This window comes from Triplophysa rosa, linkage group LG25, assembly GCF_024868665.1.
Source record: "Triplophysa rosa linkage group LG25, Trosa_1v2, whole genome shotgun sequence".
Taxonomy (NCBI): Eukaryota; Metazoa; Chordata; class Actinopteri; order Cypriniformes; family Nemacheilidae; genus Triplophysa; species Triplophysa rosa.
In genome coordinates, this window is record NC_079914.1 from 16427473 (window position 1) to 16444054 (window position 16582).

Here is a 16582-nt window from a genome sequence, read left to right on the forward strand (position 1 = left end):
ACTATTATTTGTATGCTGTAGAAACACATCTTGTGTAAATGTGTAACATGCTTGTGTTCATAAAAACACTTCATACACCGTGTTTAGTCTTGTGGTGTGTAAGTTCAGGATGTGTGTTTTGGCAGTGGACCAATAGGGGCCGCGTAACGGTTTTCTAAGAATACATCAGGAAGATGTTGCGCATCTCATTTCTGTCTTTTGTGAACACAAATGTAATGATTGCAGTTTTAACATCATAACATTAATAATGAAAAATAACCACTAAATGTAATTCTGTATTGTACAATTAAACTTACACCGGTGTTACGCAGGGTTTGTGGGTGTTTATCTCAGTGGGGTTTGGGGGTTTTGGGTGCGGTTCCTCAAACACACGACGAGTCCTCATCTGATCTTAGATATTAACTTTACAGCAATATAAACACATATATACCAATAACGTTTTAACGGGGTTTGTTCTTTCTACCCGTGCACGATGAATGATATTCTTGTTCGTTGTATATTCAGCACTTTCGGTTTCGTTCTTCACCGGATAACAGAAAAAACACATTTCCAGTAAAACACTCGTCAGGCACTGCAGCTCCAGTCCGTTTTTAAATGACATTCACATTCAACATTAAGAGAATCTAATATGTTGCATTTTACACTAAAACATGTGGAACTAACAATTTCACACTTTCCTGAATGCAATCAAGTTATTAAAATAAATATATTATCAGATCTACTTCAGAGGTTACAGTAACTAATTATTTATAAGGAATAACATAAGAAATGACAAAAATCTAATTTCCATCAAATTGCCAAAAAGTGAGAACATTATTTTGTGAACATTTTCAAAAACAAGTGATTTTGCATAGGCTTGGGCTGGATATAACACACAGGCTGTATGAGTCACATTTGGTTGAGCTGTGAGTATAAAAGAAGTGAAGCAGATCTGGGCCGACATTCACTTTCTTAAGTGGGTCACGGTTCTCTGTCAAAGGAAATCTGCTGACTGTGTGTTTGATATCTGTGTGATATCACTGTTACATTTAACTGTTTAATGGCCATTTATATAATGCATTAAAATAAAGCTAGAATACTGTGGTTACACATGAGATGAAATAGGAAATGAAATGAGGCATACGTCATTTGAACTGACCAATCAGAAGACCCCAGTGTGTGTGACATTTACAAAACCTCCGTCATGTACTTTTTTTGTTTAATCTTTGCCAGTTTGAGTTTAACTTGAGCATAGAGAAGAATGACTAACTATTGTATTTTCAATATTATACAGTCAGTCTGCAAATGAGACAGTTTATTATTCTACAGTTTAACACTGTACTGTGAACACAAAACTACACATTAGTTTAAAATGTTAAAACACCATTCATGAACAGACATCACGTGATCCAGTGTCCAGTGAAATGACACATGAGAGACTGAACTACACTCAGACGTCACATCCACAGACCGCTGATTGAACCTCTGATGCATGTAACACACTTAACTGGAAGCACTTCAGCAGATTTGAAGTCGTCCTCTGATTGGTTGAACTCTTTAATATCTTTTATTGTTTAACCGCTTCATCTGTCCGTCATGTGGCCTCTTTTGGGGGCGGTCTTTGGCCATTCAAAGCGCTCATGGTTGCCAGATGTTCAGTATGAAGACTATAGAACTACAGTCACATGAGCTGCTTGTGTAAATACAGCCTTACTGTAGACAACTGAATAAATAACTGTATTTATTATCTTAAACAAAGAACACTGTAATGTATCAACACAATGATAGAGCTGAACACAGCCGACACATTCATCACTAGTCTGTGCAATGCTGCACATATTTAACAATACATTGTTATATAAGATGATTTTTGATTAATAACAGTTTGTGTTTGTGTTCTTCAGGTGTGTTTGGTGATACAGAGAATGTGTCAGTGAAAGAGGGAGATTCTGTCACTCTACAGATTAATCCTGAGGAGACAAAAGGAGCTACTGAACTGGTGTGGAGGTTAAATAACACAGTTATAGCAAAGATTGATTTAGAGGGGAAAGATAAACCACCACCAGTATACACTGATGAGAAGAGATTCAGAGACAGACTGAATCTGGAGCGTCAGACCGGATCTCTCACCATCACAAACATCACAGCTGAACACTCTGGAGAATATCAGATGGAGATCAGAAGCAGCGGAGAAATCAAACACAAGACATTCAGAGTTTCTGTCAGTGGTGAGTAACTCAAGTCTTTAAATGTCATCATTATCTGCATTCAGTGTATTAAAACAGTTGATTTGTTCTGGAATAATCAAGATTCATCGTTATGAACAATCATTTTGATTTTTTATCTGTTAAAAGATGACAAATTGATCTTTATTTTATAAGACACAGTATAATGGTGTAAATATATTTGTCAACATCAGAACATATAAACAACCTAATTAACAACAGGAATCACTGATCAGTGAATGAAATAACTGTAAATAAACATTTAATCTCCAGTGTGTTTATATACAGAGCTCAAGAATCCTGTAGTTTACATAATGTTTCTCTTCCTCTCTTTATATCCACAACACCACCTGCTGTACAACAATGACATTACATCTAATTATTAAAAAATAACATTAAATGCATCATTAAACTGCCTGGATGGATTTACAAAAGATCAATTAAACTCATTTGTGTTGAGCCACTTGTAATTCAGGGGAATGTACTGTCACAAACACAACACTGTTGTGTAAATTCACTGGTGATCACAATAATACATTGAGATTAAGTGATAGTTTAAACTCTTTCATGTAGAGACGTCACTACTGTGGACATCTATACAAAAAATAATTTCTTGATTATACATGTCTTGTTTATATACATCATCCTATACATGGTATACTATATTTCCTTTCATGTGGAATTGTTTTTCATTCAAACATACAGTTAGAAATGCCAAGTTGCTCCAGAATCTGTGCTTTTCCTTAGGAGACTATTGCATCACGGCATTGGTGTATCAGTACACTCCTTATGAAAGGGTTAGACAGTGACTGCCACTAACAGATATAGATTATTTTAAAGGGGTGATATGATACGGCTAAAAGGAATATTATGGTTTGTTTTAGATGTAATGTAATGTGTATACAGGATTTAAGGTTAAAAACGCTGTATTTTCCACACACCGTGCATGTTTGTATCTCCTCTTTGCCCCGCCTCTCTGAAACACGTGGAAGCTCATGGCTCTGTAAATCGAGGTGTGCTGTGATTGGCCAGTTAACCAGTGCGTAGTGATTGGTGGAATACTGCAAGCATGTGAGGGAAATGTGACGCCTCTGACCATATTTGGAACATCAGGTTCCTCTTCAATTGTACTGACAGGTACGCCCACCTTACTTGAGTATACATTTGGGCGGTCTTAGTCAAATCAGACCACCAACTGACGTAGATTTGTGGGGGTGTGGTTACACGAGGTGTTTCAGGCAGGTCTGGGTGAGCATTCGCCTTTACATAGAATGACTCTTTTGTTCCCACACTTTCATTTCTGCAATTATACGTGTCTGATACATGCATGAGCAACTTATAACACACCAAAGACACAGAAAAACACGTGTTCGCGCCATATGACCCCTTTAAATTTGTGATTATTTGAATGAAATATTTGGATTTTAAAAGGTTTTAATATTTGGTGTTTTACTCTTTAGCTTTACTGACAGCAGCACAGGACCTAAACCTGATGATCCATGTTTAATTATATCACAGTTTTGTATTTTGTATGAAGATGTAATTGTTTAGTGTGCCCTCAAATGCTGGACTACATGTTTATTTTGTGTAATTATGTGGAAATTACAGTCAATATTACAAGTTCAGTTTTTGTTTTGTAACTGTTTCTGTCTCTTCTGTGTGTGTTTACTGTACACAGTGTCAGTGAAGGAAGGAGATTCTGTTACTCTACAGACTGGTGTTACTGATGGAAAGGATGTGAAGTGGAAGTTCAATGGCGCTAATTTAACTGACTCGAGATTCACAAACAGTGAAGTGAATGAACAGACCGGAGACCTGAACATCTCAAACATCGGACTTGATCAGTCTGGAGAATATCAAGTGAACATCAACGGCAGATTACACCGGATATTCCGCATTAGTATCAGTGGTGAGGGACTTACTTATAATACTTTCAGCAATGTTATTCACGCTAAATTAAACAGAATTATAAACAATTGCTATACTTTTTTCAGGGGAAGGGTTTTATCTGGTAAAGTTTTGAGCAAATGAATTCACTTTACATGTGTTTGATTTTACGTATATGGCAGTGGCATATGTTAATAACTGACATGGTTATGGACAGTTGTACAGTATAACGTATAGTTGTAGTTAAGAATGCATATGACTAAACTGTAAAGATTACATGATTTTGTGTCCTTTTTGTGTTGAAATGAATGCAAAGATTTATCCTTTGTTTTAGCCAATGCTGCTGCATGGCCAGTTATCACATGACTGAGTCATTTTTGCTCAGTCATTCAACTGAGTTTTATTGCTGCCCTGGCCTGAACCTTAGGGTGAGAATAAAGGTTTTAGGAGAGCTGCCCTTTATGGGGTGTCTGGCAGCCTTATCTGATGGCACTTTCATCATGGCAGTTAGAGAGAGCTTGGGGCCCTGGAATGCACTGTCTAGTGCTGTTCACTACAAAAATAATAAGATATTTTAATACGATTACATTAATACAGCATGTAATTTTTCTTTTAAGAAAATAAATAAAATAAAGTAAATAAAATAAATATATATAATAGAGATAAAATATTATAGAGATTAGTTTATTTTAGAGATCGTTTGGATAACCCCATAGCTTTCCTGTAGCTCAGTGGCAAAAGCATTGCGCTAACAACGCAAGGTTGTGGGTTCGATCCCAGGGATTGCACATGCCTATGTATAGGATAAAGCAATGTAAGTCGCTTTGGATAAAAGCGTCTGCTAAATGTAAATGTAAATATTTTAGTGAAGAAGCTCTTAACTTTTGGCCTTGAATATAATAAAATAGGATGGATTTTAGATTTTTTGACTGATCGCTCACAGAGTGTAAGAGCACTCTTGAAAAGCATGTGTTGTGCTATTTAACCCATTACGTGTTCATTTCATGTTATACAACAATTCTTTCTGGTTTCTGGCTGAGAGCCGTGCAATATTCCACCAGTATCATAACGGGAACCGCTTCACCGTTTGTATCACTCCACCACTAAGCACTAAACTGAAAGTAAAACACACACAGTGTGGGACGCAAGGGGAAAGCCCTTTAACAGAAATTGTCAACCTGCGACTGTTACAGTAGGTGGCGGTATACATCTGAACAAGTTGGTTGTGACTCACCATATACAGAGAGAGAGAACGAGAACTTGCTACTTTAAACAAGCGCATATTTACATTAAGAAGAATGGAAAGTACAACAGTGTAATGGGAATAACGCATTCTCTGTGAGTTGCCTTCTCTCTCTTTCATTCACACACACACACACACATTCTGTTTCATTATTTCTCACTAATAACTTCACTGAAGCAACACAGCGTACATTTAAAAGACGTGACGGTTTGAAATTAGTAACGGAAGTTTGTTTAATGGTTACACCGGGCTGGAATGCGTGGCGGAAGAAAGTAGTCCCCCAGTTTCTTTAAAAACCGGAGCCATGCTGATATAGAGCCATATCACACTCCTACTCGAGCGATATTGCATTATTAAATCAATGAAAGGGACAACACAAGTTGTGTTAAAAGTGACACAAAATGTGTTGTCCCAGAAATAATACAAAGATGTGTTCAGTTAAGAACTACTCATTAGTGTGTTGTCCTTTACTGAACACAAAATTTGTTGTTTTAACACAACTGTTTTTAAGTGTAAGAGTGAATGGGTGTTTGTCTGAGGAGATGTCATCATCAGTAGGGTCTCCCCAGGGGTGGGTTCTCTCACCCCTTCTTTTTATACTCTATACTGATGATTGTCGTAGTCAGCATGACCACATGTACATTCTTAAATATGCTGATGACTCCGTTGTAGTCTTCTCGATGGGGAAAAGGATCGTTGTCCTATCATTGATGATTTTGTTCATTGGTGTGATAGATCATATTTGCAACTGAATGTGGCAAAGACTAAAGAAATGCTCATTGATTTCAGACACAAACCTTCTGTGATTCAGAACACTTTAATTAAGGGGCAAGAAATTGAAGTTGTGGATTCTTACAAGTATCTGGGTAGTTTGATTGATACTAAGTAAAAATTTATATCCAATACTGAGATGTAAGAAAGCACAACAACATTTGTATTGTCTGCGTAAACTGTCAAAAAAAAAATCAAAATCTTACATGGAATAATTTTGACAATTATAATATGCTGGTATGGTAATCTTACCAATCTTAAAAATGCTTAATCTAGAACAGTTCAGTAAAATCATAGGTGTTGAGCAAAGCAATCTTACCGACTTGTATAATAGGCAGGTGGTGCGGAAAGCCAATTGATTGTATCAGTCAATGACCATCCCCTGTATTCTGAGTTTGACGTTCTACCTTCTGGTTTGTGGTTTAGATTTCCTGCAGTTAGGAGTAACAGATATATAGACATTCATTCATTCATTTCTTACAGCTATGATCCCTTCTGGCTGCGGGTGCGTGGTTTGAGTCTGAGTTTATTCTTCACTATTTAATGTTATTAAATCTTAAGATTTGTGTTTAACACCATTATTTTACAGCGGTAAAACTTATCCTCAAGTGTATCTTATATCTAAAACACATTAATAATTATTTTTTATCCTGACATTCGCTATTATCGCTATGGGAATTTTGTATGGACAGGCGAATATGTTGGCCCGTAAATTTTATATGTGTACGGATGAGGTTAACATGAAATCCTGAATGTTTTAATATTTGGTGTTTCACTCTTTAGTTTTACTGACAGCAGCACATGACCCACAGGACCTAAACCTGATGATCATGTTTTATATAGGCCTACGTTTGTTTTATTATATCACAACTTTGTATTTTGTAGGAAGAATGAAGATGTATTTGTTTAGTGTGCCCTCATATGCTGGACTATACACAGTACATGTTTATTTTGTGTAATTATGTGGAAATTACAGACAATATTACAAGTTCAGTCTTTGTTTTACATTTACGTTTAGCAGACATTTTTATCCAAAGCTACTTACAGATAGTTTGTAACTGTTTCTGTTTCTTCTGTGTGTTTACTGCTGATACAGATATAGTGACGTCAGTGTCAGTGATGGATGGAGATAATGTAACTCTACCCACTGATCAAAAGACAGATGATGTGAAGTGGAAGTTCAATGGCGCTGATTTAACCTGTTAACAGCCGCCCCACTAGTTGAGCTTAAACTCAAATATGATATATTCATATGAAAATAATTCCAGTAAATGAACGCTTTGGACTAGAGACATCAGTGTGGTGTCATTAGAAAGAGGAGAGCTGTGAGATTGTTCTTCAAATATCAGAACTTATTATAGAAACAGAGAAAAAGAGCAACAGAAGCTTCAATATTTCAATGAATAATTATATCTATAATATATATCAATTTCTTTGAATAAATACATTGTAAGAAAATAAATATAGACGCTGTGCCAGAAAAAAAACAAAAAACAATAATGTCACAGCCACATGTCTGACCAAATTCTAGTTCACATTTTAAGATAATAACACTAAAAATCACATTTATGTATACTTTTTACTCATAGAATATTAAAACAATCGTAGCATCCAAATTGTTATGCAGTTATATGTCATGCAGCACAATGTAACATTTTCCTCATTATTTATTATATATAAGTACAGATGTTGTAGCTGTCAATGATGACCATTGAAACAATCAAACCTTTTATCTAAAACTGTTTATTCTCAAACAAAACAAGACATTTTGTGTAAAACATTACATTAGCAGATCTAAAATTAAGACATGACAGTAGGTTTCTGTTTGTAGTGGCTATCTGTCAGTCCCGCTCTAATGCTCTCAGTTCATTCTCAGATGTTTAGCTTAGTGATATGATGCTCAGATCTGTAATATCACTATATTTGTTTGTCATTCATTCGTCTACACTACAGTACTGATATACAGTAAACAGACATCTCTAGCATTCTTTACATCCGTCTCCACTGTTCACCGTATCCCAGTCTTCCCAAAGTTCATAAGATTATTAAAATTTTGATTTTTTATCTGGCCCTTCAATATTCTTTATTCTGCACACATTTCTGTTCTCTATTTACTTCTGCTCACAAGGTAATCTGCCCCATCAATATTCTTTTGACTCGGGTCTGCAAACATCTTGCATAACATCTTCTGTATCAAAATTAGTGTTCAAAAGCACACACAGGCATTTTCACATGATCTAAACTTTAATGAAAGATACATTCTGTTGGATGACAGCAGGTGCATGTTAAACTTCTAGAATAGAGTTCAGGATTTCTCATTACTGCATGTAGATTCGCCAGCTCATTTTTTATTTTGCACTGTTGTTGAAAACTGATTTTCATTCTGGTATAAAAAACCCACTTCTCATCATTCAGTCGATTTGTAATGTGTAAAAATATGCTTCCTAAAATATGCTTCCTACATATTTTCATGTTAAATATTCTGTTTCACTTAATAAATATATAGAAATATGTCAATTTAGAAGATAATACGAGTTATGAGTAGCCTAATACTTTAATACTGACTAAAGCATGTCATTTATGAAAAAAGTTTTTAAATACTTCGTTTTCATCTTGATATAAAGAAAATACTTAATTATTTAATATATTACAAAATCCTCGAAAACTGTGAACGCCGGCACCATTAAACCACTGTCCTGTTAACAGTAACCAGATAACACAGCACCATTATCTGAAATGAGTTTGGGACAGGCTACCTGATTGAACAACTTGTATAAGATGATATAATGTTGTGTAAATATGTTTTAAAATAAACGTTATCGTTATGTATAATATCTATGTGGCTATGCTAATGTCGCAGAAATCACATGTCTGTATAAATGCAGTTCATATTCCTCAGAGCAAACCTCTACGCTAGTAAACGTAAACATTAAACTAATTTCGAAATATACCATTTAATTTTTTTATCTATCCATTGGATACTGTTGACATCCATCAAAACTTGACGTGCTGTTCGCTTGCCCAGTGTGCGAAGTGGAAATGAAAGTTAGCGCATGTCCTGACGTCACACGCTTGTGACGCTGTTTGGATATTTTGACCTACTGACCAATCACCGCTGCGGACAGCACGATGTAGGCGGGACTGTTGTATTCTTAAAACTCTTATCACCACGAACATCGCGTATAACTGTCCGAACACTTAATGGTATGTGAGATTTACAGACGAGACAACCCTTTAAAGAATTAACATTCTTCCAAAATGTTACATGAGCAAAATTAACCTTATTAGTATTTCTCCAAAACGTTTAGTTTTTTTGGACGAAAGTTCTACTTAATTTAATTTTTTGGACTGTTAACATGAAATCTCGGCAGAAGTTTGCACGATCAGATTGATTTCTGCGTCGTCGGTCGAATAAGGAGTTTAGAAGTGCTCGATTTGATGTTGCGAGATGTATTGTGAACTCGAGATACCCCTATCAGTAGTATGTTAGTATTATAACAGCACGATCGTAAAGATCGCATCCTGACCCTCTGACCTTTCAAATGACGTATTGTTAGTCGTTATTAATAAAGAAATTGACTAAAAAGGTACACGGTAAATGTAAACAAGCTAACCCCTGAACCGGCTACGGTCTGAAACGAGTTAAAGGATTAACTGACTCGAGATTCACAAACTGTAAAGTGAATAATCAGACCGGAGACCTGATCATCTCAAACATCAGACGCGATCAGACTGGAGAATATGAAGTGAGGATCAACGGCAGTAGTTTCATCTTACACCGAACATACCGCGTTAATGTCAGTGGTAAGTGACTTATTTATAACGTTTTGAGCAATGATGTTCACGCTAAATTAAACAAAATTATAAACAATTGTCGTTCTTTAGCGGGCAGTGTATGTCAGGTTACTGATAATGTTTTGAGTAAATGAATGACCAGACTGTATGTGTTAGACCAGGGGTCTCCAACCGTTTTGTAAGCGAGGGCTAACGTTACCTGAAGAGATGAAATCATCCAGATGGCTACTTGTTGGATATAATAAGAAAATACTTTCAAACTTTAATCTGTTCGATGCATAATGGGATGCAGTATTTTTTCGTTTTACTTAACTTTTAGGGTTAAGTTATAATTAATCCTTTTGTTTTTTGTTACAGTCAATTTCACCTTAGTTATATAGCCTACCACCATAACCATTCAAAATGATTATTTTTGTTTTAATGGTATACAAAATTGTTAGAAACAGTTTTCATACAGAACTTGAATAAAATAATCAAATGTAAAATAACACTGCATAAACTCGACTTTAAATTAAATGTAGATTAATCCTACCTTCACTTAAAGAGCTAATACGCCGGACTGTTACACATGCATTTTATTTTGAACTGTTTACATTTGTTAAAGCAGGGCCAGCAGGGCCATATTTTGACATCCTTTGGAATTATGTGATCACGTTATGACGCCATTACTTATTCTAAACAGAAATTGTCCGCCAAATCCCCACTCAAGCGCATTGCATTCTGTGCAGCGCTCTTCTGCGAATCTGGACATGTCTCGACAGAGCGCCATTCACATTGTTTAACAAATTTTACATATGATATTCGTTTAAAAATCTTAGTAAATACAGACTTAAGCTTGGACTGCAAGATACATTTATCTGTTTAATAACGCGGAAACAGTGCATTAGTACAGAAAAACTTCAGAGGTTCAATTCTACCACATAAACCAACTGTTATATGGACATAAATTATAATATAGTCAATAGGCATAAATTGTTTTTAAATAGAAACGAACATATTAAATCATTTTTGGTTAACGTTTTCAGTCGGGCTGGTAACGTTATCCACAATGACTAAACTTTTTTAACTTGAATTCGCGCATACAGAATTACTACATAGACATTTGCTATATGCACTGTTTCCATCCAGTAAGTCAAAGAGAACAAAAATGTATACCTTCTTTATAATCTGGCGCTCAACATCACTAAGGAAAACGTCTTGGTTACGGATGTAACCTCAGTTCCCTGATGGAGGGAACGAGACGTTGTGTAGAACCGACAGATGGGGTTTGACTTGAGAACCTATCATCTTCTGACTAGTTTTGAAAAGGCCAATGAAATTGGCGAATGAAATTTGCATGCTGGACTCCGCTCCGGATATCCCGGTATAAAAGGGAGACGACTTGCTGCATTCATTCACCATTTGGGCTGAGGAGCCTGAGAGCCTCTCTCGACTGCTGCAGCGGGCAGCAAGCGTTGTGGCATGAAGGACACAACGTCTCGTTCCCTCCATCAGGGAACAGAGGTTACATACGTAACAAAGACGCTCCCTTTGTGTCGGTCTCTCGACGTTGTGTTGAACCGACAGATGGGGTTCCTATCGAAAACGGCGCTGTGCCGCGACATTGACTGGCCTAGGCGTAGACGTGAGCGCTAGCACGAAATTGTAACCATCCAGTGGAGAGGTAGGGGGCCCCAGCGCTTTGGAAAGGTGGGAAGCCCATGCCACCGGCCATCACAGGCCTTGTTTCTCTAACAGCGAGAAGCCGCTCGGCACCGTAAGGGCCACTGGGGAAGCGTTATTTCCTCACTGAGGAAACAGGCTACGGAGGCCACTTCCTACCGTAGGGAGGAGTTTAGTGGAGACACCAACATGGTCTCGCTGGCAGGGGAGAACTCATGGGAGGAATGTGCGGACTGAAGGGAGTAACGCAAGGTGGAGGTCCACCTAGGGGAGGTCATGGGTTACCAAGATGGGAACCAGATCATGAGGATACATCAGATGGATGTCTAATAGATACTTCGTGTGGGGCACTAGGTCCGGTTAGAGCTATACGCTAGATAACTCAGCTGATACCCGGCCTACGGAGGCAGGGCTGCTCCGCCCAGCCCGCCACCAGGAAGTGCTTAGTGATGGATGGAATGCCTGTTCTTCACCCGGTGGGGGAAGTAGGGAGGCAGAAATTGCAAACGTAGTCTATACTTCTAAAATCTGTACTTTTAAAACAGTACCGGTGCCTAAATGTGTGTTTTTCCGAATCGTATCATGTTAATGAGGGCAAATATTTCAGTCGATGGCTCAGTCAGCATTTAAGTGGCACCAAAATTCTTTCGGTACCCAACCCGACCCAATCAGGAATGGTTGATCAACAAAGATCATTTAAAAAAAAAGGCATGTAATCGTCCCCGAGGTCACAAAGGATGCCAGGGTAACTTCTTGGCAACTAAAGGCCTCTTTCACGTTGGCTAATGTTAATGTTCATGAATCTACCATCAGAAGAACAGACATGCAGTGAGAAAACCACTGCTCTCCAAAAAGAACATTGCTGCCTGTCGCAGTTTGCTAAAGATCATGAGGACAACAGGGCTTTTGGAAAAACAAAATTCTGGTTGTATGAGACAAAAACAGAAATTGTTCAGCGTTATTATGTTTGGAGAAAGAATAACACTCCATTCCACTGTGAAACATGGTGGTAGTAGCATCATGGTTTGGGCCTATTTAGCTGCTTCTGAGCCAGGAAGAATTGCCATCGATGATGGAACAATGAATTCTGAATTATACCAGCGAATTCTGAAGGAAAATGTCAGGACAACTGTCTGTGAACTGAAGTGGGTCCTGCAGCAAGACAACAACCCCAGGCCCACAAGCTGTTCTATCAAGGAATGGTTACAGAAGAACAAAATTCATGTTTTGGAATGACCAAGTCAAAGTCCAGACCTTAATCCATTTGAAGTGTTGTGGAAGAACTTGAAGTGGAGAAACTCACAAACATGTCAGAGTTGAAGCTGTTCTGTACTGAAGAACTGGATAAAATGTCTCCCAGTCGTTCTGCATGACTGATCAGCGGTTAGCAGAAACGTTTAGTTGCTGTCATTGCTGCACAAGCAGGTCACACCAGATACTGAAAGCAAGAGTTCACATACTTTTGCCACTCACAGATGTAATATTGGATAATTTTCCTGAATAAATAAGTAAATGGTGTTGTGGTTTCTCTTTCTCTGTCTTGAAGAAACACTCTTGAGTATCGGGTTTGGATACCTTTATAGGGGTCCTCTCAAGCACACGTCAAACTGAGTTATTTGGGGGGCATTGAGCTACCGTTATAACAGATGTTCTTCCTCACCATGCCTAACTTGTGGAGCCCCTCCCCAAATGATAACAAAGACCAGTTAAATGTAGAATAGAACTTATAATGGTAAAATCATGTGTACATGATTCCTTTATATTTTGATTAATAGAATCTTCTTCAATGGCTAGGGATAGTATTTTGTCTGATTTGTAGTTGTGTTCTCTTCAACTACTTTTAGGACTTTGGTGAACACCTGATGATGTTTTGGGTCACATTTATGCAGAAATATGGGAAATTCTAAAGGGTTCACAAATTTACAAGCAGCACTGTATAATAAAGACTCCAGAAGCAGTTCATGATGTGCTTTTTCTATACACAGATGTACTAATGATCAGATTAACACCACAGGCTACACAAATCAATCACTTAATCTTCTGTTTTGTGTCTATTCTGGAAATGTTTAGTTAGTCTGGGAATGTGTTTATGAACCTGAACAGATCAGCATTACTGCAGCATTTGCTCAGTAATTGTTTGCTGAAATAACAGGCATAAGTTTATAAAGTGTAATCTTTGGGAATCTGTTTTCTTTGTGTGTTTGTTGATACAGGTGAAGAGAACATGTCAGTGATGGAGGGAGATCCTGTTACTCTACACACTAATGCTACTCGTATACAGGCCGAAGATGTGATACAGTGGACGTTTAAAGACTCTCTCATAGCTTATTCAAACAAAACAACCACCACAGGCAGATTTGATATGAATTTGGCTGGTTCTCTCATCATTTTAAAGATCAGATCTGATGATTCTGGACTTTATGATGTAAACATCACTGGCAGCAAACACATTCACAAGAGATTTAATGTTATTGTCACTGGTGAGTATCCTGAGTATCTTTACATCTGAGCTTTTTAAACTATTGAGGTGACCTCATATCAACAGATTTATATTTGCTTTAATGTAAATGATACAGAGATCATATTAAATGATGTTTAATTAACAAAGTTCGGGAGGAGCACGATCAGATAATCCACCCGGCTGGTTCGCTTTCAGCAATCTCAGCATCTACCCTATCAGCTCAAGAGAGAACCACTACAAACAAAGCTGTCTGACAAGTACAGCGTCCCTCCACCACCCCGGCTCCTCACCACGAGCCGCTCTGGGTTCAGGCTAATACCGGGCTCGGAGCCCTCTCCCCGGACACCACGCCAAATATGCATACCTTTTATCCCGCATTATTATCTGCATAGGTGAACTCATGAAACAGAGGTTCTGCGTGAATCACAGTAATACATGATATCTGTTTACAAACTGTTGTTTGTCATGATGAACATCTCTCAGCAGTAGAACATAATCTGAACCAGTAATCTGGTACTAAATCTGAGCGATATTAACACTGCAGAACATCACATGAGGTTTATAATTCTCTTCATCACATTCATCTCTGCTTTACGAACTGAAAATGAACACTTACCGCCTACAAACACCAAAGAAATACTGTCAAACATGTTTATGGTAAATTGCGAGCTATTTGTAAAAGATATATTCGTATTATTTGGATAGCTTTAACGCTGACTCTAGACGAGCTGATATTTGCCGCATATGTTTACATACCTCTATAGACACTGCAAAGTATTTTATAACTAAACAACAGTGCTCTCTTATATGTTCAGATGAATGATGGACTGTCAGTTTTGGAAACATATGTAGTAAATTAGGATCTGTATTACAGTGATATTTAGACAGAATAACAATCGTATCATGTAGGGTTGGGCACGATTACTCGAGTACTCGAACACGACAGCGACGATCGATAGTGAAAACGATGATCGATTGGGGGTTTAAATGCAGTTTTTAATTATTTTCTTTCTTTCTGATTGGTTATGCAGGCATTTCGGGTTGTGCCCAGAAATTTGATTGTTGCGTTGCGAGAGTTTGCGGTCCAGAGTCATATCCGGAGCACAGAAGGGCATATTGAAAGCGCACAGCGATGCTTGGTTTCACTTTCATAAACCTGACGAAAATACTGTCAAGTGCAAAATGTGCAGCGCCAAGCAGCATACAAAACATACAAATCTACTACAAGTTTGATGATGACTCCGTTATCATCTTACACTCTGTCTAACGTTACGCAAAAAGAAACTGGACGTTTGTTGCGTCTCTGCGCTGCATCCAGTGGGCACAGAATTTCTGTTTCGCCCCCTCTTAATGCCCCGCCCCCAATTAATCGAGTACTCGTTTTTCAAACCTGTCCAGTACTCGAAATGAAATATGATCAGAAATGCCCATCCCTAGTGTCATGTGTTGGTTTAGATGTGATTGACAGGAGCAGTTATAACTCATGTTCTCTCTTTTACCATTCCAGAATCAAGGTCAAACGGGGAGAAAACTGGTCCAGGATTATTGGTAGTACTGATCCTGATGGGGATATTCCTGATGAGTTGATCATCTGAAAGAACAAGAAACCTGCAAGAAGAGTGAGTAACTTTCAATGAGAACAGATTCATATCTGTGTAGAGACAACACTGTTATATGAACGTGTCTCTTTTCAAGACAAATAACACTGAAAATGTCTGATAGTGTTCTGTACTCAAACAAAAATAAAATGACTACATCTACTGTGTGGTTTTATTTGGACTTCTGGTAACTCGGACATAAAATCCAGATGTAAAATCTGGAGATTTCTTGTAAAAACATACACATTTCTTTATTGACAATAATAATACACTAATTATTTGACTGAAAAGATAAAACAAGCTGATTTTATCTTGTGCTAATTTTGCTGTTAGTGTCTGTCATGTTTTATCTTTGTGTAGTGTCACGACCGGCTCAAAGCCGTGGCAAATGAGGGAGACTACGAGCACAAGTTAAAGTAAAAAAGGTTTATTCACAAAATAAACATTAAAAAACATAATTAAATAAAAAAGATTCCATTCCAAATCAAATAAAATAAGGACATAATTGTCCTAAACCAAACCATAAGCAAACACATAAGTAAGCTAATCCATAAACAAAATAACTAAACAAAACATAAGGCCAAACAAAACAAAGGGGCAACAGACAAAATGCCGCCCTGGTCTTCGGGAAGCTCCCCTCTTTTAAAGTTCTCCACAGGTGTCTTGAATTCTATACAAAAAGTCCCACCCCTCCGCCGGCTGAAGAGGGATGGTCCACAGGCACTCACAGTAGCTACAACACTACATGTAAATGTGAGGTCACATGCTCTATTAACGCCTCTGGTTTTGTCTGTTTCCTTACAGAAAAAAAGACAAGAAAGAAACAAGAAAGAGACGGATGAACATTTGAAGATTGAGACTTCCAACAACAGCTCATAGTCACAGAATACAGATGAACACAAAAGTCTTTTCAAATCTAACGTGTATATACTGCTGTATGACATTTAGCTGTGAAACTTAA

General features: G+C 37.6%; 1 protein-coding gene across 1 annotated transcript in view; it reads left to right on the forward strand.

Moving 5' to 3' along the window:
• Positions 1–15642, forward strand: part of LOC130548396 (tyrosine-protein kinase-like otk) — a 17756-nt gene extending 2114 nt beyond the window's left edge. Inside the window, exons 2-5 of the mRNA XM_057325141.1 lie at positions 1884–2207; positions 3883–4113; positions 13776–14042; positions 15531–15642. Of these exons, the coding sequence (XP_057181124.1) occupies positions 1884–2207; positions 3883–4113; positions 13776–14042; positions 15531–15610 (902 nt within the window). The 3' untranslated portion in view covers positions 15611–15642. The remainder of the gene's footprint in view (positions 1–1883; positions 2208–3882; positions 4114–13775; positions 14043–15530) is intronic.
• The last annotated feature ends 940 nt before the right edge of the window (positions 15643–16582 follow it).